The 27,998-nt window shown below is 39.2% G+C and overlaps 2 protein-coding genes and 1 long non-coding RNA gene across 7 annotated transcripts; 1 reads left to right on the forward strand and 2 right to left on the reverse strand.

Annotated features, from left to right (window-relative positions):
- Positions 1–68: 68 nt before the first annotated feature.
- Positions 69–15,128, reverse strand: IFT57 (intraflagellar transport 57). Its single transcript, XM_027648602.1, has 11 exons — positions 14,917–15,128; positions 12,778–12,940; positions 11,575–11,693; positions 10,549–10,639; positions 7,256–7,324; positions 6,597–6,719; positions 4,556–4,627; positions 3,851–3,982; positions 2,861–2,923; positions 1,044–1,110; positions 69–502 (listed from the first exon to the last, which is right to left on the reverse strand). The coding sequence occupies exons 1-11, from the start codon at positions 15,096–15,098 to the stop codon at positions 324–326; spliced, it is 1,260 nt and encodes a 419-aa protein (XP_027504403.1). The 5' UTR covers positions 15,099–15,128; the 3' UTR covers positions 69–323.
- Positions 15,129–15,236: 108 nt separating this feature from the next.
- On the forward strand, positions 15,237–27,762 carry HHLA2 (HERV-H LTR-associating 2). Of its 5 annotated transcripts, XM_027648605.1 has the most exons (9): positions 15,237–15,364; positions 16,325–16,446; positions 17,041–17,097; positions 18,251–18,329; positions 19,469–19,565; positions 20,242–20,559; positions 20,999–21,262; positions 23,627–23,917; positions 27,573–27,762. In XM_027648605.1, the coding sequence occupies exons 4-9, from the start codon at positions 18,285–18,287 to the stop codon at positions 27,719–27,721; spliced, it is 1,164 nt and encodes a 387-aa protein (XP_027504406.1). In that variant the 5' UTR covers positions 15,237–15,364; positions 16,325–16,446; positions 17,041–17,097; positions 18,251–18,284; the 3' UTR covers positions 27,722–27,762. The 5 variants fall into 5 exon arrangements, with proteins under 5 accessions (XP_027504406.1, XP_027504408.1, XP_027504407.1 ...); XM_027648607.1 differs by lacking the exon at positions 18,251–18,329; XM_027648606.1 differs by lacking the exon at positions 17,041–17,097.
- LOC113949700 lies at positions 23,881–25,954 on the reverse strand. The gene is made up of 3 exons (XR_003528528.1): positions 25,674–25,954; positions 25,177–25,336; positions 23,881–23,993 (listed from the first exon to the last, which is right to left on the reverse strand). It is a non-coding gene; the product is annotated as an uncharacterized LOC113949700 (long non-coding RNA).
- Positions 27,763–27,998: the final 236 nt, after the last annotated feature.

Genomic DNA, 27,998 nt, shown 5'->3' on the forward strand with positions numbered 1-27,998 from the left:
GCAGGCTGTCGGTATCACTCTACAGACCTTCCACACTACATAACATTCTCCAGTGAAGTAGAGACATCTTCATTAATAAGAATTTATTTGTATATTTGGAAGAGATCTGCAGTAAATCTTTACAGCACAAAACTAAACATGGTTCCATGTTGAGTTCAAAGTGTGAATGTTACTTCTTAAAAGTGCATGACAAGCATCTTGTTAAAAAGGAACAAGAAAAAACGTAATTCCCCTCTCCCAACAAAAAGGAAACCTCTGAACTCACAAAAAAGCAAATGGCAGAAAACTGTATTTTGGGCAAACCAAGTCAGGTCCAAATAATTTTAATAGGCACCTACTGTGGCTTCTGGAATCATTGTTGCATGCATATCTCTAGTCATATTGGACTTCTCTTTCAGCTTTGACTGGAGTAATGCGTGTTCCATGACACCAATCTGTATGTCCATCTGAATGGTTTCTTGCTTCAATTTTGTTAAGGCCTGTTTAATCTTCACTAGAGGAGCTGTTCAAAAAAAAAGACAAACAGTGCAACTCTTGACAGCTACTTAACATAAAAGCATTGTTTTCTATACTTCACTCCTTAAAATTGAAGAGCTGAATGAACAAAAGGGTGTTCTACTCTAAAGACATGATTGTACTGATACATCATTTTTAATATGCAAAAATTGCAAAGACAGAAATAGGCAATGATAATTTTGCTCTTTTCTTGACATCTAAGATCTTCATAAAGATTTGCATCAACACTAAGACAGGTTTTTCAATTATGTGTTTTGCTCAGCTGAAGCCTCATCCCCATACCTGTCTTGAGGTTTGGTAGAGAACAGAAGACACCTTCGATAGAGGGTCATCTTACCTGTGAAAAGCTATTAAATAATTTGTGCTCCACACTTTGTTTTCTAATCCCTCACTTCCCACTATTATGCTGCTGCTGCATCATACTGCTCCTTGTAATTGCTCTTGTTTTATTTTTCTTTAATCAAGTACAAATTATATACCTGTCACTAAGAAAAAGAGTGTTTGGTTTGAAGCAAAAACATACTTACCACCATCAGTCATGCTGCTTCCTTTCTCTTCTGTTTCTTGCTTTACTTTCTCTAATACTTCTGTAATCTTAAAATAGATATTTTTTCTTAATTAAACCAGATGAATGTCAAGTTAAAAAAAAAGTCTCTGCTGAATAACTGCATTAGTTAAAAAAAAATAAATAATCCATCTTTCTTATTGAATACAGAGGAAAAAATTTTTCCAAACATTTTAATTTAACTTTACCTACATTAATGTTGTAAAAAATTACAGCAAAAAGAGTAGCAAGTTAAACAAACAGCATGGTGTTACTGAGAGTCTGTGCATCCCGAATGAGAACAACAATGTAAGTGTCTCAGTGTGATGCTGGACGGAAGAAGATAGGAATCCATATCCTTGCAGACCAAGATTCACCAAATAGCCATGCCCACTGCCCCTTCTGGAAGTGTCAGGACTTCAGCATCTTACAGTGGAAACTTGAGAAACAGCACTGCAGCACAAGAAGGTGCAGCACTCAAGCCTGCTGGCACTGGCACAGGTACAGGTATGAAGAATAAAAATGCATTTCAGCACTGACTATCTATTGCCCAGTGTGCCTTTGTAGACAACGAAGAAAAACCAAATATATCATTCTATGGTACAGTCAAGGTAATAACTCAATATTTTTTTCTATAAAAGCAGCCCTTTATTAAGGGTTCAATAAACCTTTTCAGTAACCAAAAAGAACCATTACCACACACCTGCAGTGGTAACAGTATCACCAAGTGGGCTGAGGTTTGATTGCACTGAAGGCGCATCAGCAGGAACATCCAACGTGTCTAGTTTATCTCAGATATGCACCACTGCATCTACATAGTTTGAAGGATGCCAACCACTAATATATTCATCATCACTAATCAGTCTATCAGCTTCCAAAGCACAAACACATTATAAATCTCAAGTCAACGTAAAATACATTTTTTTTCAAACCTACTTCCTTGAGAGTGAGACAGAAAGCAGCTCTAACTCTGCAGAATTCATATGCTCAGAAATCTTTCCTGGAAAACTCCCATTAAACTGCTGTATTACCTACTGCAGTTGGACTAGGTGATCACTGTAGGTCCCTTCCAACTGAACTATTCTATCCTAAAACAGCTCAAACTTGTTCCACATTTTCCAGCACATTCTTAACGTGTAATCTATTTTATGTTACTTATTCCAGAGACATTATTGTTTAATAAATAAAGTGGGTTGCTCAAACCCAAACAGAGCCATTAAAAAAATAATTTCAGAATTGGACAAAGGGTTGAAGTATTTGGAAATCAGGCCATAATTCTACATGACATGCCATAAAATATTCAACTTGTGGAGGCAGTTAGAAGTCTGGAGATTTTTCTTTGAATTTGTCAGAGCACTGATTTAAAGGTAAAAAACCCCCACAATAGAAAAACAGATTTGGGTATAATTTTATGTATGGAAACAGTTAATATTTAGCCAAATATCGCTTTTAAGTGCCTGGAAGATGAAAATTTCAAATTGTTAATTTGAACTAAAAATAATAGCTAAGCTTTTCTTCTTCCAAAGAATTTATGGATATGACTTATTACTCCTCAATAATTCTAGGACGTAGGTTATAAAATACAGAACATTTACCCTCACTTACAAACTGAGCTCACAATTCAGGAGTTAAAAATCATCAGCAGCCTGGGTTTAAAATTTAGGGACTGGACTAGATCACCTCTCCTTAACAAACATTAATCTTTAACATGAGAACAAATCAGAAAGAACTGGTTTCATTAAACTCCAAATACTAAATACCAACTCTCTGAAGACTGTTTTAAAATAAGATATGTTTTACCTCAGAAAGCACTCTGCTCCTTTCAGTTACTCCTCCACTTCCCTCCTGGTACTTCTCTTTAGCCTGGAAAGAAACATGGTTCTTGCTATAATGACAGAGTTGAAGAGATATATGCAGATAGCTCAGAGAAAACACCAAAACTTGCTCTCACATGTTCCAATTCCAGAAACTCTCCCACAAAGTCCCAGTGACATTTACAAATGAGGACAGGCTTAAAACATCAGCCCCTGTAATGACTATCATTCAAAACTTAAAAGCAGTTTTCAAAATTGTAATTGCCCAAATACACACCAGATAAGGAGTATGTTTTTTAATCATTGACATGAGGAAATAAACATAAAGAAAATTTGCCAGAACACAACAGAACTGAATTCCGGAGCCTGGAATAGTATTTTGTCAACAGTAAATTACTATCTTGAAGATATTTAAAAGTTTAACAGCAAGGCAAACAGAAGCACAGAGGTCAAATCCTGTAAATCTTGTTGTCCTCATGGTCACAAACAGGAGCTTAAACAGGCCTCCCAACTAGGGTATCAAAAAGCTTCTCAGACAACACTCTACTGGCATAAAACCTAAACAAAGCAAATAAGCAATCAGAGTGCTTTGTGCACAATAGCACAAGTACTTAGTCTAAGAGATGGATGTTGGACTGAGACTGTAGCTTCTCCAGTCTGACAGATGTGTGACCTGCACAGGGAAAACAGAACTAGCAATTTACTAGCTGCTCAAGACTGGGAAGAGATTTAGAAAAAACAGGAACTCAGTTTAGAAAACTCAGGGAAAAAACATTTACTTTGCCTTGTAGAACAGTTGAATAAAAATTGCTAGTTTAGCTTAGGAAAAATATAATTTTACAAGAAATCAGCATGTCCCCTGCTTTATATCCAACAGCAAAATTCATAGATACTCACTCCACTTCTTCTTGGCCTCTAACCCTCACTCAATAGCAACTTAATACTAGAGAAGGCAACAACAAAAGACCAGCAATACCTCACTCAGCAAGGCTTGGGCTGAACGGTATTCTTGAACCAAGTGCTCCAACTGATTGTTGATGTACTTTTCCCTGCTATTGATCTTTTCCAATGTTCTGCTGATCTCATTATGGAGCTTGTCAAGGTAACCCTAGAAAATCACATTCTGTGGGTTGACAGTATACAGACAGTACACAAAGAGTATTGAAATGGTGCTGTAGTTAAGAAAGGATATGGAAGCCTACAGTAAGAGAGAAAAATAGTACAGAAATGCTGTGTTTAGCCAACAAAAAATTATTCCCAACTGGTTTGCCCAACTCCAAAACACATATTTCAAGCTCTACTGCTTCCATCACAAATCTCAATGTATGTTACTCCAGCAACAGTACTTGAGAGTATTTTGGTTTTTTTATCAGCACTTATTTTCAGATTCTATTATTCTATTTTGCCTTCTGCAGTCAGCATGTACTTATGGTAATGCATACATTACTGAATCCTGATACCCCTGTTAATCCTCACACATACAACTCTTTCCCACAAGGTATTTTGCCAGTCACACTGTCCCTAATCATCATTATCATATCTTACCCTTTTTCGTTTTACAGCAGTAGCACAAATAACATGAAGGAAAAAGAGATCAGTTTAGTTCTTAGTGCATATCAAATAAAAGAGAAAATAAAAATGCTGACAGATCAGTGAAATAATCTGTACATACAAGACATACCCTAGTTTCTTTCAAAGAAGAATCAATTCCATCCTTATGCTGGTGCATTTGATCTACATGAATCCTCCAATCCTAAAAAAGATGTCACAAATTAAAACACAGGTAAGTACAACTTTTATCCTCTGGTTACTAAACAAAGGCAGGTAGGCAAAGCAGAGTCAGTTCTCTTTTATTTATTTATTACCACATATCATCCTGCCACTGCTTTGTTCATAGCCAGAGGCACTTGCTCAATGTGACACAATCTGTAAATCTCCTAAATGTCATGTGACACTGAGATCAATAAACAAACACTGACATCCTCACTGACACCATAGCAGCTCTGCTTTTGACAGTCTGATCTTCATGGGACTATTTCTGCTAGAAAACACTCTGGACACAAATACTGAAAATATTGAATGTAGCTGCACTAGCTCAGCTTATTCATAGACAAAATTAATGCTTCAGATGTCCAAATCCAACAGTTCCAGACTATCAGTTCTTCCCTTTCTATTTTAGCCTTTACTGTTACAAAGAGAAGAATGGAAAGAAATGAAAGAGGCAGAAATACCTGGTTTTGATAATGGGACACAATCAAAGGAGGGAAAATTACTTCCACCTTCTAGATCATAGGAAACACACATGGACTCAGGGACGGGGGATGAGAAAAGGTGCTGTGAATTGTCACAAGACATTACATATATGTTCTAGCTTCCAATGTCATTGATTAAACCATTAACACACTCCTGGTACTATTTTCACATGCACAACTTAGGAAACAGAATATGATGCTTTTCTTGTAAAATGGAAAAACACCAAACACTTCTGTCCAGCTATTTCTGAAAGCATGAAAGCACAGATGCTAGAAAAAGAATAATGCTCTTTTCATGTTTATTTTGACGTATTCCTTATGGCCAAGAGATGGTGCATTAAGCTGGAAGATAGTAAACCTTAGATCCTACAGTGGCTTTAATTTTTCATGTATGTCTTTATTAAGTTTTAATTCCTTACTGTGAGAATCAAGCATCATGTTCTCTGTAACAGATGGGCTTGCTGACGATCACAGAAAAATTGTTTGAACCAGGCAATTCTTCACATAGAAGAATGCAGGATAGTGTAAGACAGGCAAGCAGTTCAGCAGACACTTGAGAGCTCCCCTATTTTTGGCAATATAATTATCTTTCATTGTATTCATGTATATGTATTGTATTGATCTGCACTGCTACAGGTTGCTCCAACACCCCAAGTAGCTGGGTCACTACAAATGAACGATTTCAATACTGCACTGATCTGTGTGAGCTACCCAAGCTCCTGGAAAGAATTCTTATGGCAATGCCAGGAATAAGTCCTAGGTTTGGTTTTGCCAAAGGTAGATGTCTACTTCTAAGCTGCTCATTCCAGACTACTTGAAATAGATTTTGGAGAGAAATACTCATGATGAATATACATATGGTATTATACACATGATGAATTTCTCCTTGAGATAGTTATCTGGATATGGTAAGCAAAATCTGTTGAAAAATTTCTTTTTGCTAAATGTAAGGAAAGCACATAATGACCAGATTAGAGGTAAAGACCAACTTTACTGTCATGTAAAGTTCAGAAAGATGAATTCCATACAATCAACCTTTCATGTGGCAGACAAATGGAACAGTTGAAAGAAGTTCATCAACTCTCTTCCAGGACAATGTTTTAATAGTTGGTAAACTGAGGGTATAACTTTTCAGAAGTGTGAATACATTGGAAATGTCAAAGGATTGAAGAAGTTTCTACTGAGCAAATATACAGAAATAAATATATGGAAGTAAATATACAGAAATAAGGTGCTCTGTCAGTAGCAGAAAAAAATATTACATAATATTGAAAAAACACCCTACTGAAAATTATTGCTTCTACGGTCAAAGTAAGTGGCTAAGGTTCAGACAAGACAGCACTGGAGAGCCCATTTATTCACAAGTCTTGGCATGACAAAAGACAAAACCTGTAAGTGGAAAGTAAACAACACTGACTGAAATAACATTTTAATCACCATGTGTACACACACAAATCCATTCTCAGGTACCTTATTGTCGGTCCTGACTGTAACTTTCAGCTGTGGAAGCACACGTTCCACTTCCAGATTCCACTCTGCTGCATCTGTTGTGGACTGTAAAATCTCTTCTTGCTTCGCAGTTTCATTCATGTCCTGTGTGAAAATCACAGTTTATATAGGAAATAGCATTGTTATGCACAGTGAGAACTGTTAGAAATCATTATAATTCATATTTAGAAAAATATTTATATCAAGAATTATCTAGACTACAGACATAACAGATTTCTTTAATGGCTTTCTTTGAATTCATAAAGATTAGAAATTAAAACATATATCTTCACATCATACTTAAAATTGAAAAGAATTAAATGTATATAATAAGAAGTTACAATACATTTCAGAAATGGTGTTTGCATGTGTCTGTGAGATTAAAATACATTCAAGAAACTAATATGTTTCCCTAGAAGTTTCTGCAAAAAATTTCTTGCAAATGTGTCCAGCAGTCCTTCAGTGATTTCAGTTTAGAAACTAGGTGCACATGGTTCCTTTAAAATAAGCTGATTCATTTCAGTTGGAATATTTTTTCAAGTTTAGACTACGCAGGGATTTTCAGATTTAAATCAATAGAAACAAATTGCTGCTCCAGATGTAAAAACCTTTCAAGAGAGGACTGATGGGTAACAACTTACTGATCTGTATGTTTGTGCCTTTAGAACATTCAGGTCAATATAATTTTCTTCATTGTCTGATTCTTCTTCCTTAAGGAAAGTTGCAAAGTTAGACTTCAGTAAGTATTGTACAATCTTTCTCCATAGTTTTATTTTGCAGGACCACAGAACAAGAAGCATTAAATTCCATATTTCTGAGCAAAACAAGACATAGAAAGTTTATGATAATAGAGCTTATGAAGAGACACGATACCTGGGACAAGCTGAAAGATAAAAGCTACCCCATATTTCCTTCAGAGTGCCATAGTACTAAAAAAATAAACCAAACAACCAAAAAAATCCCCCTAAACCTAAGCCCTCTCTCCTCAAGTGGGCCATTATCAATAGTTGTATGGTAACTGTAATTTTCTACGTGTTTCTTAAAGCTTTACCTTAAAAATAAAACCAAACCACACCCAGACCTGAATATAGTTTTCAAGATGTTGTTTGCACTACATATTTGGAGTTGCAGAATGATGGCACATTTTTAAGTGTTCAGAATAACACAATTGAAATTGAGGCAACTGGTTTGTTTTCTTGCCTGTGAGACCACACAGTTTCACAGAATTCTCTATTATAGTCTCAAAATTGCATTCTTCAGTGACTGTGATCAGCCCAGAGCCCATCACCCATAACATGCATTTTCTGTGCATTACCCTCCATCTATCTACACCGTATTTCACCTGCCATCTCATCACCCATACACTTCACCCTTATACACCTTGTCCCTCTGTTAACTGGCTTTTCCACTGAAGCTGAAACTTCATCATCCACCTCCTTTCCAGACAAATCATGAAAGCTGCAATAACACAGGTCTTAGTGAAGAACCCTTCAAGACTCAGTGAAAACCTTGGAGGTTGTTCCTCTTTACCCAGTTTGTAACCAACAGGGACCACTATTCTCTTCTGGCATGTTTGACCTCTAATCCCTGACTACTTTCAAGAAATTACTGGTGACTAGATTGGGACTATCTTTTGCTAAATCGAAAATATGTATTTGTGCAGCACTTAAAAGACCATCCTACCAGAACAACAAGACTAGTTATCAGAACTGAGAAACCAAACTGTGCAGATCTACTTGCACACCCAGCCTCACTGGCTACTGCTGGCCACATAGTACAGGCTACCCAATTCCCCAAGATTTAAAAAACTTTTACAGTTCTGATTTACAGACTAGGCTTGTCTCTGCCCCATCAATTTTATTCAGAAGAATCAAAACAAAAGAACAACCAATGAACCTCATTGCTAGCATTTAACTACAGGAAATATTGCTAAATGCAATTATGGATACAGCTAATATCAATATACTGGCAGCAACAATGGACTGGGGGGGGGAAAACTTACTTTGGCCTATAATTAGTCCCTGTAGAACCACTAGGTGCTCTAAAACTAGAGTATCCACTTGGTATAAACCACCTGGGAACAAAATACCTGGGAATGAGGCAATAAAACCTCAATGGTTTTATTAACACACACATTCAGAAGAGCCAATAGAACACCTTAGTTGTGAAAATCATGGCCTAGAGCAAACCTGAGAGCAAACCCAGAGGTTCTTTGAAGGGCTTCATCTGTGCTTTGGTTAACTGTTTCATGCCTGCTTCCCCATTTAAGCAGCTTAGACCTTAACAAGATACAGAAAAGAGCAGACAGATGACTGTTTTCCTACTTAAACCTTTTAGCCAACAGCTTACATTTCTGAGGCTGGTCAAAAATGCAACACAGAATGTCTTTTATTCTTCTCAAAATTATTCAAGACCTTTTCCTGTGGAGACTTGAAAGCTGATAAAAATGCAACCAGACAGCCACATCACAATATTTGCATATTGTATGAAAGTTTGGAATTTTTCTTGGCTAATAAAAATGAGCAAAATAATGTAATACTTAGGAAAACTGAGAGAAAAGGAGGAAGAGAAGTAAACTCTTCAACTGTTACATTATTATGGACTATTGTGTCCTACAAATTGGGACTATAATCAGAACCATATGAAAATGTTACTGGCACTCTATTTCCAACATTTCTGACCTTTATTTTTTCCCAAGCAATTGAACACAAAGTGGGATAGCTGTGGCATTTTCTATCCAACATAGCTGGGCCTTAGCACTCCAGAAAATTGGTTTTCCCTCAAGTAATTTTTACTGACAATGCAAGGGACCACTCCCAGGCCCACAGCTTTCAGTATTCTGGTTTTGATCTACATTCATTTTGCACAGAATCATCAATTTTTGCAGAAATCAGACGTGAAACTAACTTCTTTCTGAAATGTTCACTTTTATTGTCCTCAGCTAACTTCCTCTCCAGAAAAATCTTGTTTAAGTCAACAGCAAAAAGACTCACTTCACAAACATGCCTGTTAACATGCCAATGTATTGTGATCACATTAAGCTACCAGTTTACAGTGAGACTCCATCTCTAGTAAAACTAATCTTCTGAAAAAGTCAGTCAGCAAGAAAGAACTTCTCTTCAACATCCTTCCATCAAAAAGTCCTAAAAGCATATTAGAACTTTCAGGTGTACTTCATAGGCTGTTTCATAGCCATGACAACTTCACTGTAATTATTACAATTAAAAAGTAGGAATAAATAAAACAGTTGATCCTCAAACATTGCCATATTTTTGATAAAAGGTATTTCAAAGCACACAGAAAGACTTACTCTTCAGTCAGAATGAATGATGGAATACTATTACCATTGCATTCATGGAATGTATATCAATGAGCTCCTGTGACCTTTGTCTACAGCAACAGTTCTGCAACCTTTATTTAGGTCTTTGTTGGTATTTTTAAATAAACGTTCTATTTCCAGTTGTTCTTCTTCATCTACTCTGTTCCCAAATTTCAGACGAACTAAATACCAAAGTTACTGCTTCCTATTTGCATGAAATCTAAGTTACAATAGTGAGCACTCTATTAATTAAGCACTGGGCAAATTTTAACCAAATATTAGCCAATTCTGTAAACAGGGATTGGAGTTTTGTTTAACATCAAGAGCTTGTATCAGTAGAACACAAACAATTCTGAATCTCTGTGATTTTAATGCATGGTTAGATTCCACTGCACATAAGAAGATGTGCTCTGTCTCTGTGAGTTAAAAACCTTATCTGAAAAGCAACAAAAAACTACAGAGAATCTGATGATGCAAGAATGGAGCCACAGGGAAAAAACTGAACAGCTAATAGAAAGGACTTCTTAAACAAAGCCAAACAAACTGAACAGTGAATAAAAACTTGCCCATGGCTGACCAATACTAGTATCATCAAAAGCGATGACATAAACCTACTGCAACGTCCTCTTCCAATTTATTAAGTGTTAATTCTGCATCATCTTCTGTTATTTCTTCTTCTTCTAGCTCTTCTGTTGGATATGCTGGCCTGAAATTAATTCACAGAACAGCAGTGCTTTTAAACACAGTAAATTGGAAATACCTCTGTAAATTGCTCCTTAACAAACAAAACATTTCATGAGAAGTATGGATGGTGTGGATTATAATGAGACAGTGATTAGCATCTCACATATTTAAACAAATAAATTAACAGCCTTAAAAGGCATTGTTTATTTTGGACTGTCTTAAAAGTAAGGGTTATTTACTATGCCAGGCAGAACAGTACATTCATACTACAAAGACATCTGAGGAGTAAATTTTGGTTTTCTCTTTTGGTCTAACCTCTTAAAATTCAAGCACAAGTCACCACAGACTTATTTTCAGCCCACATTGGAATCTGTGTATTAAACAGAAGTAAGAGGAAAATATTTCTGAGGTAGAAACTACTTTGCTACATCCATTTCAAAACCCATCAGAGTGAAGGAATGAAATAAAGAACACTTTTAAAGACAGTTTCATACACTGAAAATTATCCGTGATCTAATTTCTCCTAAGATTTCCTTCATATTAAATAAAACTACTGTACCCTACTTGTAACATGATCATACGGTGCCTACCTCCAGTTGAAGAGGTTAAGAATTGATTGATAGAACCTAAAAGGACATTAAATGTTTCAACTCAACTGTCAGATTAACAGGGAGTTATGCATAGGGAAATGACCAAAAAAAAGGTCATCAGTTAAATCTTAATTAGCTAAGTCTATTAATGGTCCAAACTCAGGCTTGCTGGTAATAGACTGAGTTGTGTGAAATTGCATTAGGAATTAATTGGTCCCAGTGCTTCAAGCCTAGTTGAATTTTGCATCTCATGAAACATCAAGTAAAACATTTTTACTCATTACTATGTTTTGTCTTTACCATTACAACTTACATCTGTTTGCTGGAAAACAATGCATAAGGGAGGATGCTTAAAAGTGTATTGTACCTTTTCCAGCTAAAGCCAGTGTGTTTCAAGGCTTCTTCAGCTAAACAATCAAGAACATAGCACACTTGCTCTCCACAACCAGACTTTAATTTTGAGGGAGGAAAATCCACGGGCCTTCCCTAAAATAAAGAGATGTGCTGTTTATTAATGGCCCATTGATCCGAGTTTCCTCGCAGGGAGATAAGATTTTTTTTACACTAAAACCAAAGTGTCTCTTGTGCATGAAGATTTTATTAATGTTAATTCACATTCTTCCCTTACGCAGCTCCAGTCAGGCAACAGAAGGGAAAAGAAAATATCCCAAGGAAGAGATGCAGTGTAGAAATCTTAAAGCACATGGTAACTATCCTCGTAGGGAGCAGATGAGTCAGAATCCACAAGAGAGATGGATGGTCAAGCACACAAGTGACAAGCTGGCAAGGTAAGAACAGCTATGGAGAAACTTCAGTACTGAGACTTAAATACCAGCTTTTCAACATTGTCTTGTTTGCTCCAGATTTTATTTATAAAATATTTTTATTTATTGCTGTCCTGTAGAATAAAAATATTAGTTTGCTATGGTTTAAATCCTTTAGAGAATAGTCTTAACATCATTCACACCTCCACTGTAGTATAATCTTCCCTAAGATCATACTTCCTGTAAGTTGATATATTCTCCTGACCTTTGTTACTGTTGGTTTTTTTTCTTTTTTTTTAATATTGAAAAAAAATCCCAATACTTCCTGGCAGTTTATACAACCTTTTACTCATTAACAAAAAAAAACAAGAAAACATGAACACTATTCTAAACCATTTCCTTCACTGTGAATTATACCATTGATTATGGCAGGAGCAGGATCACATGCACTGTGTAAACTTTCCAGACAAAATCTCTGTAAATTATACTACTATAAATGAGCAATATATGTGGCACTACAAAAAGTAAACCCAGTTTAATCCATTTTGTAGAACAAAAGCAATTGGAATCATATATAATATTATAAGACCGTTTTCTGCAGTGCTAAAAAAAATTAGCAAGTAGGTATAGACTGTATAAACTTCCAATTAACTAAGTAACAGAGTAGAAACTTATAAATAGGAGAAGTCTGTCTGGTCCTTGCAAACAAAAGCAGGAAGGGGAGGAAGTGTGTGATTGCAGTTCTTTCTGAAGGCGATGCCCATGTTTGACACAGGCCTGGGAAAACAGCCTGCTCAACGACTTACAAAGGACCGCAGTTCCGAGAGCACGTTCGATATCACCGCGTTGGGGTCATCGCACTCCTGGGGCTGCTCGAAGGGACGTCCCGCTTTCGTGATCAGCCAGGCAGCGAGCGCGCAAAACATGAAGAACTGCTCACCGGGATTGGTGGGCAGTGCAAAGTAGTGCCTGTTTAAAAAGCAGAAAGAACGGCAAATATTTTGAGCTCCTGGAGCTCGTACAGCATTACAGGCCAGCACGCACCACAGAGCAGTTTCTTTACCCGACTTTCTCAATGAGCAATCCATCTGAACTAAATTCGGGATGCCTCGTTTCACACATAATCACAGCAGATAAAGTTTGCTACATCCAGCTCACTTGTTTCCGGCTTTGAGTGAGCTATTAATCAACATTAACTTCCACGGAAACAAATGGAAACTGGGTACTCCTCTCTCCTGCCAGCAGCACTATATAGCCTCGGTTAAACACCACCAAATTAGCATTTCCACACAAACCCAAGTTACTCCTCTTGTTTGAGGAGCAACTTGGAGGAGTTGTTTATCTGAGCAGTCTCAAATCATGATGAGCTCAGTTCTGTTACCATTTTAGAGATGCAGAATCCCATCACTTCATAAAAATACTACCACTTGAGAACCCATGCAATAGATCCATTCAAGTATTCCTTGCATATCATAAAATACTTGGAAGCTCAAAAGAATCCCAAGTCAAAAATCTGCAATTGCCAATAACTTGTACAAAGAAAGGTATCTGTATTTGGGTATATGACTATGCCGCTTTAAAAATAAGCAAGTAAATAAATAAATAAAATTTGCACCAAGTGACCATATGCAAACTTGAATGGCACTCTCTTGTGGAGGGGAGAACAAATTTATGGAAACTTCACTTCCTCACGAGATGTGTCTTATTTCTACATATTGGCATTATCCCTGCCATTATTCCAGAGCAACATCACCTCTCTTCTTAACATCCCCAAATTCTATTCTTGACAACAGCAATACATCCAATTCCTTTTATTTCAAGTTCCCCCGAGCACTTCCCCTTCATACATTCCTCATGAGTGGCAACAAGCTGGTGTACCTAAATCAGTGCACTCAGCTCAGATCAGGAGCACGTTTTGAAGTGATCCTTCTACCCATCCTCACTTACTGTGCCTTGGGTTGCTTTGGAGAGCAACCTAGACAAACCAGATCTGCTTTGGATCACACTAAATTCAAATATATAGTCTTAACAAGAATTCAGTCAGTAGAACCAGACCACAGTTAGTCCCCCGAAAATGTAACCCACATATGCAGTAAATCACATACTCAGTAAACCACATTCACACTGGCTACTCAGAACCAAACCCTTCTGTTTGCAGACACAGCTGCTCACTACGGTACACAAAGGTTTGCTTCCCTGCTCCAAACATTCCGATGGTCTGACAGCTCGCTAGAACCAACTTACAGCCGCTGTGCTCATGCTTGAGCCTCTTTCCCAACAAGGGAATAATCTGGACTGCCTCTTTTCCCCCTACCTACCAAAATGTTGCTTATAGAAAGCTTAACTCTGTGACACGCTGCTGTGGAGCCTGGTTGAACCTGACAAGATGGATTTGAAAGTTATTTGGGCAGGCAGATGTTGGGAACATATTGGTCCCACTTCCCAAGTTTCCTGCCTCCTCCCATAATCAAAAAAAAAAAAAAAATTACATATGAAACAAATATATATTGGATATGAAAACCTAGACTTAACAAGAATGGATCCAAGACCCTTTTTGTAAAAGGTCAAAAAATATACACTCCCCACAAATAGTTACTCTGAATTCAAGAAACTCAGAATTATTTAGAATTATTTAGAATTTAGGTAGAACTGATTTTTGCACAGCTACCTTGGCATGCAGCTATCCAGTACCTGTCGGGGGCAGGGAAGGTCAAATGCTATTTACTTATCACATCTCAGCCTTCGGCGTTTGGAAAGCTTCCAAATGACACGGGAAGCTGTGCCTCTGGCAGGTTTTGCCTTGAGCCAGGACCTGGCTGGACCTGCCAGCCGGGACCTGCCCTCCTTCCTTCCCTGGGCTCTGACCGCCCGCTGGGATTTCTCCCCCGCCGACCCCTCCCGCTGCCGCGCGAGCGCCCGGAGGAGGCGGCGCGGGCCAGGAGCACCTGGAGAGCGGCCGCATGTTGTGGCGCCTCAGCGCCTCCTCCTCGTAGCTCAGCAGCTTCAGCTTGTCCAGCAGGTCCTCCATGAGCACGAACATGTGAAAGGCCGCGCCGGGGCCGCGCTCCGCCGGCCCCTCTTCCGCCGACCGCTCCCCTCTCCGGCCCACCCCGGCCTCCTCCGCCATCTTGGTTGCACGTAACCCAGGGCAACCGGGTCCCGGTCACGCCCTGGACCAATCAGCGCGCACGGGGCACAGTAACCCCGCCCACCCGATATTTGGCAAAGGTGTATGCTCGGGTGGCTGTGGCGGGGTCGGCGCGGTCTCATGTGACTGAGGCTTGTCTGTCCCAGTATAACACAAACTCCCGAGTGCCTCACACGGTGCCGGCGCAGGGCGAGCAGCGCCTCGTGGCCTGAGGTGCCGTACTGTGCAGCTGGATGTGTGGAAGAGTAAGTCCTGGGAGCTGAGGAGCTGTAGCGGGAGACCAGCTGCGATCGCCGGCTGGAAGCGCCGTGGGGCGGTGGGGAAGGGAACGGGTGGGAAAACCGGGGCTCCCGGGAATGTGCTTGGCGCTGGTGAGGCACTTGGAGTGCTGTGTCACGTTCTGGACCCCTCAGTTCTGGAGGGACACTGAGGTGCTGGAGTGTGCCCAGAGAAGGGCGGCAGAGCTGGGGAAGGGCCTGGAGCAGCTGGAGGAGCTGAGGGGGCTTAGCCTGGAGAAGAGAAAGCTCAGGGAGACCTCTTCACTCTCTACAACTCCCTGAAAGAAGGTTGTAGCCGGGTGGGGGTCAGTGAGTTCTCCCAGGCGACTAGTTCTCCCAGGACATGAGGACACAGCCTCAAGCTGCACAAGAGGAGGTTTAGGTTGGACATTCAGAGGAATTCACAGAAAGTGTTGCCAAGCATTGGAACGGGCTGCCCAGGGAGGTGGTGGAGTTACCATCGCTGGAGGCGTTCAAGAAACGACTGGTTGTGGCACCTTATTCACTAGGTGGTGATCAGTCAAAGGTTGGACTTGATGATCTCAGAGGTCTTTTCCAACCTAAATGACTCTGTATTCAATGAATGTAGGAAACACACCTCACCTGTGTACTGCTAACACCAGACAAGGCCTTTGAAGAGAGACACCTCTTCTTCCAACTTCTTCCTGTGTTTTGTTTGGGTTTTTTGTAAGCCCTCTTCCCGAAAATACTTGAGTCATTGCGTTTCTTCTGCTGGAAACCAGATAGCACACGCAGGGCTTGAGCTGTCCAGAGAAAAAGGAGCACTAGGGAAATATTGTTAGAAAATAATCACCTAACCCTGCAGGCAACCCAAGGCACCCACCTCTTGTTTCACATTACCAGCTTTCTGAGAAGAGTATCATGATGATTTCACTCTTATATTCTTGTTTTCCTGTGCCTACTCAGAGCTGACCTCGCTCCCCATGACATTGTTCTGGCACTGTAAGGAAATTGTCGGTCTCGCTGCTGCTGTGGTGCTCTGGCTCTCTGGATGCCCCAGCACATTCCCAAGTGGCATGGCCACTGCTGTGGGTATCACATTACTGATGAGAACTGATTTCTTCTCAGTTGCATCTTGCAGGAGTTAAAATTAAAGGGTTTGTTCAACAAAGCCAGGCAAAAGAAATGGTTAAGAGAAAAAGACTTTTAGTTCCAAAGAGGGAGAAAGGAACTCGAAAAGTGTGAAAGCTTCACATGTATAGAAACTTAGTTTGCATTGCAGAAACAACTGCTTTCCTTTATGGGAAAGGAATGAACTGTGCCATGTGTATGAGGCAAAGATCAACAGGGAGTGCTGTATATTTGGTTTTTTATATATACCAACCCTGCCTGCTAGTAACTGCAAGGCGACTTTGATTTTTGGCTGCTTGTGAAATAAGAAGAGGTATGAGAACTCCATAATGTAAGTGTATGGAGTGGGGGAGGGTGAGAATATGATATGTGTATATTGAACTAATATAAAGTATTTTTGGTCTACTTCCTAAAACAGTTTTGAATGTTTAGATTGTGAGAACCTTCTTCCATTGGGAATATTTCTCAACAAATGAAGTATGAAGTTAATATTTAAATTGTAAGAGTTTCATTGGAGGGAGATAGAGAATTATTTCTCTTTTCCACTACAGAAAATGCCTCTGAAGAGTCAGTGAGGAAATCCTGAAAAGCTAGTGTCATTATGGCAGGTATGAGATTTTGGCAGTATGTGATTAACATGTGCTTTTTAGAACTTTGCACGTTTGTTTTTCTTGTTTGCTTGTTGGTAAAGATTGAAATCCTTTGGTATTTCCAGTCCTCATAAGTGTGTGTGCTTGAAATGTGGTGTTCTTTAGTTACCTTGAAAAGGAATTAGTCAGAATCAGTTTTACTAAGAAATAAATAAATTTTGTTTGACAGGGATAGAAGAATATTTTTATATATCTGCTCTCAAAGTAGGTCGCAGAGTAAAGTTCACTGAGCTGATTGCTCTTTGCTAGGGGAGTGGTCTTACCTGGTTTCAGATTGAGAGTTCGAAGAGGAGGAAAGATTTAGGATACGTGGTTTGGTCACTGTCTAACAGAAGAAAAGGAAAGCATGTGTTCTTTCCCTATAGTGGCCAAAGCAAATGGCCCAGTGGCCCTACCACTATTTGAGCTGTTCAATATGTCTTGGGAGATGCATTTTAGCACCTTGGCTTGCTCTGAGAAACCCTGGCTGAGCTGCTCACCAGTTGAGACTGTGGTGATTCTGTATGAAATAATTCTCCTGGAAACTAGAGCATCAGTAACTAACATGACTACAGTGATCTTAATTCTAGTTGTACACTGTCTGTATACATAATTTCATATTTCACTGCAAAGCCTTAGGGCACAATTTCGTGGTTGTACCATTTGTTTAGTGTAACAAACAGGAAAAGCATATTTGTAGAGTATTTTGTAGTGTGACTGTAACTATTATCATACACACACTTTATGCCTTTAAGACCCCAGACCGACTGAAAAGACGGGCCAGAACCTACACTCCTTGGGTTTTTCTACAGACCAACAAACACGTTTCTCAACATGGTGCAAAGCTAAGATTTGTGCTGAACATGAAAATTTTCAGCTGACTGGTTGTAGTTCTGTATTTTAGAGCAGGGTTATCGAGTACAGGTAGAAGATGGGAGGCAGTGTGCGCTGCCCATGCAGCCCCCAAAGGCATCACAGAGGTACTGTTGGAACCACTTTACTCTGAGAGCACCACTGCCAATTAAATGTGACTGTCTATTAAACGTGGCACATCACTCACTAAGGGAAATATAGCATTGATTGCAGTTTTTGAAATTCAAACATCAAGCACAGTATGCTGTATCAATCACAAGTTGGAAGTGATGGACAAATGAGTAAAGAATCCAATGAAACATGATGTACACCACTTGCAAATGGAAGGAGAAAAGAAGGTGGATACTGGCAGTTGTTGCTGACATGGAGCAAAGTTATATATCATAAATGTTTGGTTTACTCTTGTGTCACCTCTGTCTCAGATTTAATATCTTGGTGCCTCTTTGTTATTTTTGGTTTGGTTTGGTTTTTTCTCCTAATGAATAGTGAGAATATGTAAAACAATCACTCTAGCTTTACAAAAGAAATAACATGCGAAAATCATTGGGATGTAAGATTTACTTTCACCACAAATGCAGTCTCACACACCCCAGTCAAAATCACTCATTAATATTAAAAGAACTGGGTAGCAAGCCTGTCTAAACCTGTGCCCTGTGTAAGTAGGAATGGTACCTATAGCTGCCTTTTGGACAGAAGAAAAGGACTAGGGAAAACTCTTTAAACTCTTTTCAAGCTATTTGATTAATGAGGTAATTTCTCCACTGTGGTATGCTGTATTTTAGGATGTTATGCCTGAATGGAGGAAGAGTGCAGTTTATCAGTTACAATAAGATTATTCTTTTTCTATTATGCATGAGAGCCTTCAGTTAATTGCTATTTAAGTGACAAATCAGAAGATATGATGAGAGACTCTCCTCCTCCTTTGCATTCCTATCCTACACTTCTATATGCACATTTTTGAAAGTTCAGCTGATGCCCTTTTGATCTGGTGAAAAGTAAAGTGTGAAAAGTTCTCTATATCTGCAATATTTGCAAATACAGTCAAATTTCCCATCCAAGAAAGTCAATGTGGTAGTAATCAGAAATATATTTTAAGTAAAAAAAAAAAATCATGCTTGACAAGGGACATATTACATCCTTTTGCAAATTGTACTTGAGCATTTTTCCTTTGTGTCCTGTTTAGGAACAATGAAGATTAATATTCCCTAGCCCTGCAAGAACACTGAGAGTAAACACTTTCTATTTATTACAAATGAAATATCAATCTGCAAGGGACTGCAAGGTAATGAGAGGCCCTCAGCCATTATGAAATGCATAGGATCAGAAGGCCAAAAATCTGGGCCGAGACTGTTGGAAACGAAAAACATGGTACAAAGGCCTACAGGTCCTAATAAGATGTACAAAGGAAATGATATCATCATGGTATGTCTTTTACCTGCCTTTAAACAAGTTTTCTCCCCTTCTTTTATGTTACAAGTTCGACATGAGTCTACTACGAACCAGTGAAGACATGAAGGGACAGAACATACCAACTCTTACCATCTATTTATTTTACATCAGTGCTACACTTTGGGGTGAGTTTTAGCTGAAAAATAATAAAGACAACAATTATTACTTATTTCTAATAGGGAGAATTAATTAATTCAAACACAGTTCATTAACGGTAAAGAATCGAGGAACGTGCGAGGAATGCACACCCGAGTTATCTCTGGGGGCTGGGACAGAGCTCCCTGTCTGTGGTGGCAAAGTTGTTTCAAGAAGTTCTGTCCTCACTGCCAGTTACACCATCACGTCCTTTTTCCCTGTGATGGTACAACTGCTTGGCACCATGTGAGGGTGATGGGTAACGTGGGTCACTGCAGCATGGCACTGTGAAGGTATGAGGAAGCAGCAAGCTGCAGCTCAGAAGGGTTTGAAGTTCAAGGTGGAAAAGGTGTGGAAAAACATTTGAAGCTCAGGTGGTGAGGTGGCAGTGTGCTGATTTGAACATGTAGGTGCTTACTCAGGATTTCTACGTAAACTGATTGTAAGTTTAAAGACCAGAGCTCTGTGTTATAATATTGATTAAACTGAATGAAGACCCTTGCTGTCTCAAGGGACTCATGCAACAGAAAAGCCATGAAAGAGACCTTGACACACTGGGTAGTGCTGCCTGCAAGAGGTTTTGGGTTTTTTTGTCAGGGATAAGGAACGGCAAAAATATACTTGTAGACTGGATTAAACTTACTCATTTGTTCTTATGGACTTTAGGTTTTACAGAACAGGAAGAAGTTACAGGGCTATTTTCTGAGGATTGCATCCTTCCTTGTTCTTTCCCATGGGGGGATGATGTTGTAATTCACTGGAGTAAAGGTGGAAAAACTGTGCACTCCTACTACCACCAGAAGGATCAACCGGCAGATAGCTCAGAATACATTAACAGAACACAGCTTTTCCATGAGAACATCACTAGTGGAAATGCCTCCTTGAAAATTTGTAACCTGACCGTGACTGATGAGGGCACTTATGAATGTTATGTGGGAACAAAGAAAACTCATACAACCTGGAACGTCACACTACGTGTAAAAGGTCAGTAAGACATCAAAAATGCTTGGATTGCACCAGTGGAAATGGGATGATTTTCTCGTGTTATTTCTTACATGGAATCAAAATCCTCCAACCCAACAGAGCACGTTTTGGGCCTGATGGTGTTATGAAGCAATTTGTTTACTCTAGTGAAACACTGTAACATGAGTTGAAAAATTACAGTGCAGCAGTTGTTTTCATAACCTACTGCACAGTGATTTCTAAGGGGTTATTAGGTGGTACACATTATGTGGCTTCTCGGAATAGTATAGACCCTGGCATTGACAGTAAGTCAATATGCTTTCTTCTGAAACCAAACACACATTAAGTGTTGTTCTAATTATTCTCCCCAATGTTATTTCACAAGAGCAATCACTTCAAGTTAAAAACTATTTTGAAAGTAGTAAGATTTATTTTTTTAAACTTTTTTTTTCATCTACAGTTTCCTCTTATTATGCACTGGAATACGAAAAGACAGACACAGAAAGGAAACTGAAGTGTTATGCCTTTCTCACTTATCCAGCACCAAACATATCTTGGGTACAAGGCAACGTATCCATCCAAGAAATAGATCGTGAGGAAACCAGGGATGGAGTTCTCTATTCTCTTAGAAGTGACCAGAACATTATAAACACAGGAGCAGATCCTTACTACTGTCATATTCATGTCCATCGTTTAAACTGGATTGCTGAATGGAAGATGCAAGGTAAGAATGAATGGAAGTCTCTTCCTGCATCATTACTAAATGTCACAGCTGAAGACAGCTGTTGGCTTCAGAGCCAAACTGAAGACAGTATTTCTACAGTGGGGCAACATGGGATAGTGCAAAAGGATATACCTTTCTCTTTGAAACTCATCTATTAGGATTACAAGGCAGCATTACAATTTATATCCAAGAAGTAGAAATGAGAGGGGCTAGCTCACCCTTCTCTAAGTTACTTTTACTCTGAATATTTCTTCCATATCAGTTTCACATTTTAAGAGGTACCTTTTAAGAGGTACACTCCAGCAAGGAAACAATGAACTTGGACAAAATACACGGAAACCTTATGTGGAATATGTGGGTTATATGAAAGTTTGCCTGCTGCTCTAGATGCATATGGTCCTTACTCAGTCCATTTCCCATCTTTTGCCAGACTTTTATCAGTACTGTTTGATCCTTCCACTGTACATGCATTCTTAGGTGCCAGTTTGAGTGCTGGGCTGAGAGCAGCAAACACTGCATTTTAGCAAACAGCAGCTCATTTTGTTAGTTAAGAAAAATCAGGACTATGAAATTTCAACTCTCTGTTTTGTCCTCCTCCTGAATTTCATTGGAAATTCAGTTTGAGTAAATAAATGGTTCTTTTCAACCTCTCCTGTGTCTTAGGAAATATTTTTTAATTGGATGAAGAGCAGTACAAGAGCAGTTCCCCTGTGAGATGTGCATGGCTGCTTCCATCACCCTGATTTCCCCCTAACATACACAGATGCTCTCAGTTCCTAATCCACTGCATGTGCTGCAGAACAAGAGCGCAGTTTTTAATACATAGAATGGCTTACAATATGGAGAGTTTCAAGTATGGCATCATAGTAGCTAATAATTGCAGTGTGTTTGTTTTGTTAATCTATACCTCTGATCCACAAGAGAAAAAGCTACATTTGGTTACACTTTTGAGTTTCCCTGCATCCATCTATCCCCTCAGTAGAACATCTTGGAAGCAAACTGCTTTACTTTTCCTTCTGTAATAGCAGTGTGGGGTACAGTTTTGTTTTGGTTTGTCTTTATGATTTTCTGCCCTACACCTCTCTTTGTTCAGCCCTATACACAGAAACCAAGCATGGTTATACCACGTCAAAATAATGTATTAGCTTCCTCTCCAGCTGACTGCCAGCCACCACAGCCTCCTCTGGTTTTCCTTTCTTGGCAGAAAATTCCTACTGTTAAATTGATAGTTGTAATATGATGCTAGTTTGTCTTATCTTAATATTTTATAATTTAAGTATTCCTTCCACTTACTTGCCTTCTCCTTCCCCTTCTTATTTTTTTAAAACTATTCATTAACTGTTAAATGTTCAGCATAGATAAGTAAAATACTTAAGTCCACTGTAGCTGAAAGCTATTTCTAACTAAATACAATCTTTTTATTCTTTTATTAAATTATGTTGTAAGAGTTTTATCCTTTTGCTTTAAATGTGCAAGTATCTTATTAGTTGCATTTTCTCTCTGCTCCCAGCATGTGGGATTTCATGCTACTTTACACAGTAACTAAGACTAGACTGAATCACTTCTATTAATGAGCCCCCCAATTAGAGGAGAAATAGTCAAATGAAAAAGAAAGAATTTTTTTAAGTATTGCCAATACCAATTAGAGTTTTTTTTAGTGTAAGGTAGGTTTGTTTTTAAAATCTTCAGATGCTTCTAGAAACATTCTGTGATGTTTGAATATGATATCAAAGTAGTGAACTGTGTTTTTATATTTGTCCGTGGTAGTATTAGACTGTAGCACTAAACCTGCATTATATGGGAAAACTGTGGTTTAAACAGGCTTTAAAATGGCTTTTGGTAGTCTCTTTGCAAACACATGCTTCTTCTTCCCAGCACCCCCCATGTTATCCATGCAGGAATGTCCTGGGAAGGTGTCCTGAGGTGTTTCCCATTGGCCTTTGTTAACCTCTTCCTGTGATTGGGTGTTCCTGTAAACCCCTTGAGACTTCTAATTGGTTACTCTGTGAATCCTCCTAAACCCTATAAATGTAACATCCCCAACAATAAACGCTCTCTTGCCTCCTCTCCACGCCCGGTGTCCTGTCTCCCTGCCTGTGGGGGGGGGGGAAGGGGGAGCACCTCTCCCCTCCAGGCTCAGGACCTGAAAAGACCCCTGAGAAACCCCTGGAGTCCCCTTTCCCCATCCTTCAAAGCATCGCAATGGTTCTTCAGATGGAAATGGAACTAGAACTGGGCCGCCCCACGTCGAGGGTGGGGAAAGGGATCCAGATTAGACCTCATAAAAAAATCAAAATATGTCTAAATAACCTTCAGAGTATTTTCAAAATAACCTGCAGAGAGTTCTTTAATTATCTGTTTCAGACCAACTGTCTAATACAGAAGGAAGTGACACCATAATTCCTTGTGAATGCAGCAGTAACACTGCAAACACTGAAGGTGTCTGTGTTGTTTGGAAACTGAACAGGAATTCAGTGACTTCAGTCGTGGCCTCCTTCAATGGGACATCCCACTCTTACCAGCCTCGAGCCCAGATAAACAGAAGTGACTTTTCACTGATCCTGCATCATCTTACTGCAGCTGACAGTGGAGAATATCTGTGTAATATTTCAACACCTCACTACACAAAAGTTATTGTGACAACTTTGCAAGTTGGTAAGTTGCCACTCCTTTTATTTCAGAGGATGAGGACCATGTAGGGTCATGCACAGCCAAAGAGTCAATCAGAAATCTGTAAAATACTAAGAAAAATCATCTTGTGTAATTGGGACAGTTGGGTAGAAGAGATATATTATTATTGTTGTCCCAGGCAAAAAAAAGGTTAGCTAAGATGTTTTTATTTAGAGAATAGAAATTTCTTATTTTTCAGTCAGCAGCTTTTTTGTGGCCAAGGTCTCAAAATTGGTGGCTGCCTTTGGTTGCCACCAACTGCCCTCAGAGCTGAGGGGACAGGGGGACTCCTAGAATCCTGTCCTAAATGTTCTGCTTACAGCAAATGTGGCTTTAAAGGTGGCAGAGGGATGATGAGAAGCCCGAAGATGTGGTATAAGTTTGCCTGCAGAAGAAACCTGATTGAAGAGAACACACAGTTGCTATTTTCAAAACTTTAATTCTATACTGTGGGCCTCTTTTAGGCCTGGGTATATATATGTTTAAATGCATGCCTGTGTTTTTATGAACTGTAGTAAATTTCCAGCTGTGAAGTCTTAGTTACAGTTTTTTCTTTGTCAGTAGCACATAAAACAACAGTAGCACACGGGCTACTTTAATTTTACACAATTAAATACAATCACCTAAAAGACTGAGAACTAATACAGGGCACCTCATTGGTGTTTTTTAAGAAAGAAGAGAATTTGAAACAAGCCAGGACATGAAAAATAGTGGCAACACAAGAGAAAAGGGGCTAGAATAAGTGATAATAGCTGCCTCTTTTTGTCTTCCTTTCTTCCCCCTCCCCCATGATAGCTTAGTTTCCTTCTGAAAACTTGAAGTTTTAAATGGCTGTGGGTATACACAACCTGAAGGAGGGGAGTTAGATTAAAGAAAACATTTAAGTCAGCCAAACATACTTCCCTACAGATCAGATTCCAGCATGATCTTCCTTATCCTGTAAACCTAATATTGTGCTTCTGAAGTGGAGAGCATTGAACACCTCCAAGGAGTCACACATTTAACTGGCTCTCCTAAGTTACGTGCACAAGTCCATCAGTCTCCCTGTATGTTTACAGAGACAGTCCAAATATGATCAGTCATCCCCTACAAATGCCTTTCTCTAGCTGCTCTCTACAGATGGATCTTACAATAGCCACAGGTGATACAAATCCCCTCTTTAGTGGCGAAATTACTGTGCTGCTCACAGAATCTTCCTGCTCTTGGACCAGAAATACATTATACAGTACAGAGAAGACACTTACCAGAGAGATTGGCACCTTTGTGGCAGCATAGGCAGAAAGCAGATAAGCGGATAGACAGCAGGGTGGAAGGGAACAAGACAGGTCACTATGTTGCAGAGCAGTCATGGCACAGCAGCTGCTCAAGCATCAGGAGGATTTCCAAGTGTCACTGGAAAGAAGGCTTTTAAGGGGAAAAGAAAGATGAATATACAATCATTTAAGAGAGTCTGTCCTGTGTGAGGAAGGGTTGCAGCTTAAAGCTGCTCTACCAAAGGAACTGACAAGATGTGGATACAGAGTCAAACTAAAGGCAATGACTAGGTTAAATGCTCTGTTTTGGCAGCTCTCGTTTATTAATTATTTCCAGAGAAGTGTAGAATTTTTCAAATTCTTTGGACTAAACACAGCAGTGGAAAGGTAGCCTGAAGCAGAAGAACCATACAGCTCTTCTGACAGTTTGGTGCCACGCAGAGGTTTGGGCTAGATGGGCAATTGTGGAATCCATTGTTACCACCCACCTCAGGATTTCTCATGTCCACCTGGATTGCATGGTCGCATTAAGAAGCTGGGAAATGTTTTAGATTAAAGTTGTAAAGATTTTGCAACAGAAGTCATGAAATCTGTGGTCCAGGCTGGATAACATTTCCAGAGTTGCTCTACTGGAAATCAGCAGTGCCATTAATGGCACTGAGCACCGTGCCTGGAGACAGTGTTTAATATACTGGGCAGCTGGTTGGTTTTAAATGGGACTACTGTTAAGAAGTCATCAAATCATATCACATAAGCACAAATGGAATTCTTTATCGGAACAATTAAGTAAAATAATGTGCTTTAGGCTATTCAATTTTAACTCAGTAAAGTATCACTTTAAAGTCCTACAGTATGAGTCAAATGGCTTGAACATTGTTGTCTTTGTTTCCTTTTAATGTTTCTTTCTCCCTAAATCATAGCTTTTAGATTATAAATAAGAAAAATCATTGCTTTGATATAGTTATTGAATAGTGAACATTAATTTGTGATATAAAGCACTTCTGTTAAACTTTTTGGAATTTTTATTTTTAAAAAAATTCAGGTAACACCTGGAATATTGTGCCAGCAGTGGTAGGAGCAGTGCTCTTAGGACTTGCAGCAGTACTGGTAGCAGCATACTGTCTTTGGAGCAAGGTATGTACAATCATTAGAGTATTTTTTTAAGGTACTATTCATACTGAGCCCCTCAAGATTTGTGTAGGGGTTTGAGTCAAACTTTGCAACTTTTTATAAAGTTGTTAATCAGTAGCTATAGCTTGACAGTTATGATTAAGCAGTTGCAGTGTGAGCATCATGAGTTAGGATAATCTTTTGTTTTAAGAGACAGGGAAGACAATCTCAGGGCTGATTGGGCTGGCGGGATAGGAGCCACCAGGAGTGAAGTCAGCAGAACTGAGCAGTCACTGGGGGAAAGGTTACCCCTCACAAATACTTTCCGGTAACTTGCTTTAAGAACAATCAAGCTGGTGAATTTTCTCACTTGTGTTTAAAACCAAAGAAAACCCAAACCAAAGCAAAAAGTCCCTCAAACAATTCACGTACAGAGTCCTCATTAGGGCCCAGATTACTATTTCAATTGTATCCAATGTCAAAGCTCATAAAAACCTCAGTTTGAAAAGTTATACTGCGTTGCTTTGTTTGGGAGACTGTTATAACCATATGGTCCCTAATCTCATATCTTTGCACATCTCTCCTATTTACTGGAGTACAGCATCTTCAAGTGGATGCATTTTATTCTCATGCATTTGTTATAGGATGGCTCTGTCTCAGAATATTCTGTCTTTTTCCTCTGCATTTGTTGTGAGTATCCTTAAAAAAACCAAACTTTCATTATTAGTCCATCTTTCTGTGCCTGACAGTACAGCCCTATCCATGGAGAGATATACCTCCAAACTCCCTGGGTTTTTGTCACAGTCTGAATTTGGTATGCTTCAGCAGGCATTTGATGATGGTTACCATGAGGTTGAGCAAGAACACATGATTATGCCTGTCTTTTTTCATGTTTCTCTCACAGATTCACTTACATGCTTTTTAGTCAATTTTAATGCTAACATGCTTTAGAGATGATAATATACTCTTGCGATGCAGCTCTCTAAAGAATTTAAGCAAGATTAATTTATCTTGGGACCTATTGAGACCTTGAACATATCATAATCAGAGGAAGTGGAACAGTTTACAGGGTAACTCAGCTCTGGTTCCATGGATGAAGGACTAGATGGAAGAAACAGGAATGTTTCTGCACTGTTATGTAGATGCTTATTTTATTCAGATAATGTTAAAATGGAAAATGCTAACTTACCTTTACAGTGAGTGTGTCTAGTTCTGTTCCCACTAGGGGATTAATTTTACACTTCAGTAGTTCTTACAAGCATTTTTGTTTTGCCTAGAAATGCAGAAGGACAGGAATCCTGTGAGCACCATAAGGTACCAGAAGAAAAATGCTTCTCTGCGCACAGGTGCAATTGAAATTGTTGATGAACAGAGTTCCTTCACCTTCCCCTTTCAGTTACAGCAAGAGGGGCACATGGAAATGTGATTCTCTGAGCAACAGTAAGAAACAAAGGAAGTGATAGGAGGGGAAAAAAAAGTCAATTGACGCTTGTATTCAAGAAGCTGGCATGAAAGATTGGAACTTGGGTTTCCCGAAGGAACAAAGAATTTTCCACAGAAGAAGAAATCTCTAAGTTTTGAGGGATTTTTTTTTTCAGTGTTAGGGAAAGAGAAGGCTTACTGTTTTTCATTTCATTTAGTATTTGTCCTGGGTTACACAAAGACTCTGGTATCCACCTTCTCTCTTTTCCCCAAATATGCCT

Source organism: Corapipo altera, unplaced genomic scaffold (genome assembly GCF_003945725.1).
Source record: "Corapipo altera isolate COAL_440 unplaced genomic scaffold, ASM394572v1 58, whole genome shotgun sequence".
Lineage (NCBI taxonomy): Eukaryota > Metazoa > Chordata > Aves > Passeriformes > Pipridae > Corapipo > Corapipo altera.

Excerpts from the sequence above, each read along its gene's own strand:
- HHLA2 (XM_027648603.1), top strand. The coding sequence starts at position 16,342 with ATGACATTGTTCTGGCACTGTAAGGAAATTGTCGGTCTCGCTGCTGCT. Across the intron at positions 19,566-20,241 it reads CATCAGTGCTACACTTTGGG|GTTTTACAGAACAGGAAGAA; the intron begins GTGAGTTTTAGC and ends TATGGACTTTAG. Across the intron at positions 20,560-20,998 it reads CGTCACACTACGTGTAAAAG|TTTCCTCTTATTATGCACTG; the intron begins GTCAGTAAGACA and ends TTTCATCTACAG.
- IFT57 (XM_027648602.1), bottom strand. The coding sequence starts at position 15,098 with ATGGCGGAGGAGGCCGGGGTGGGCCGGAGAGGGGAGCGGTCGGCGGAA. Across the intron at positions 11,694-12,777 it reads TCTCGGAACTGCGGTCCTTT|GGAAGGCCCGTGGATTTTCC; the intron begins GTAAGTCGTTGA and ends TCTTTATTTTAG. Across the intron at positions 10,640-11,574 it reads ACTGGCTTTAGCTGGAAAAG|GCCAGCATATCCAACAGAAG; the intron begins GTACAATACACT and ends AATTAATTTCAG.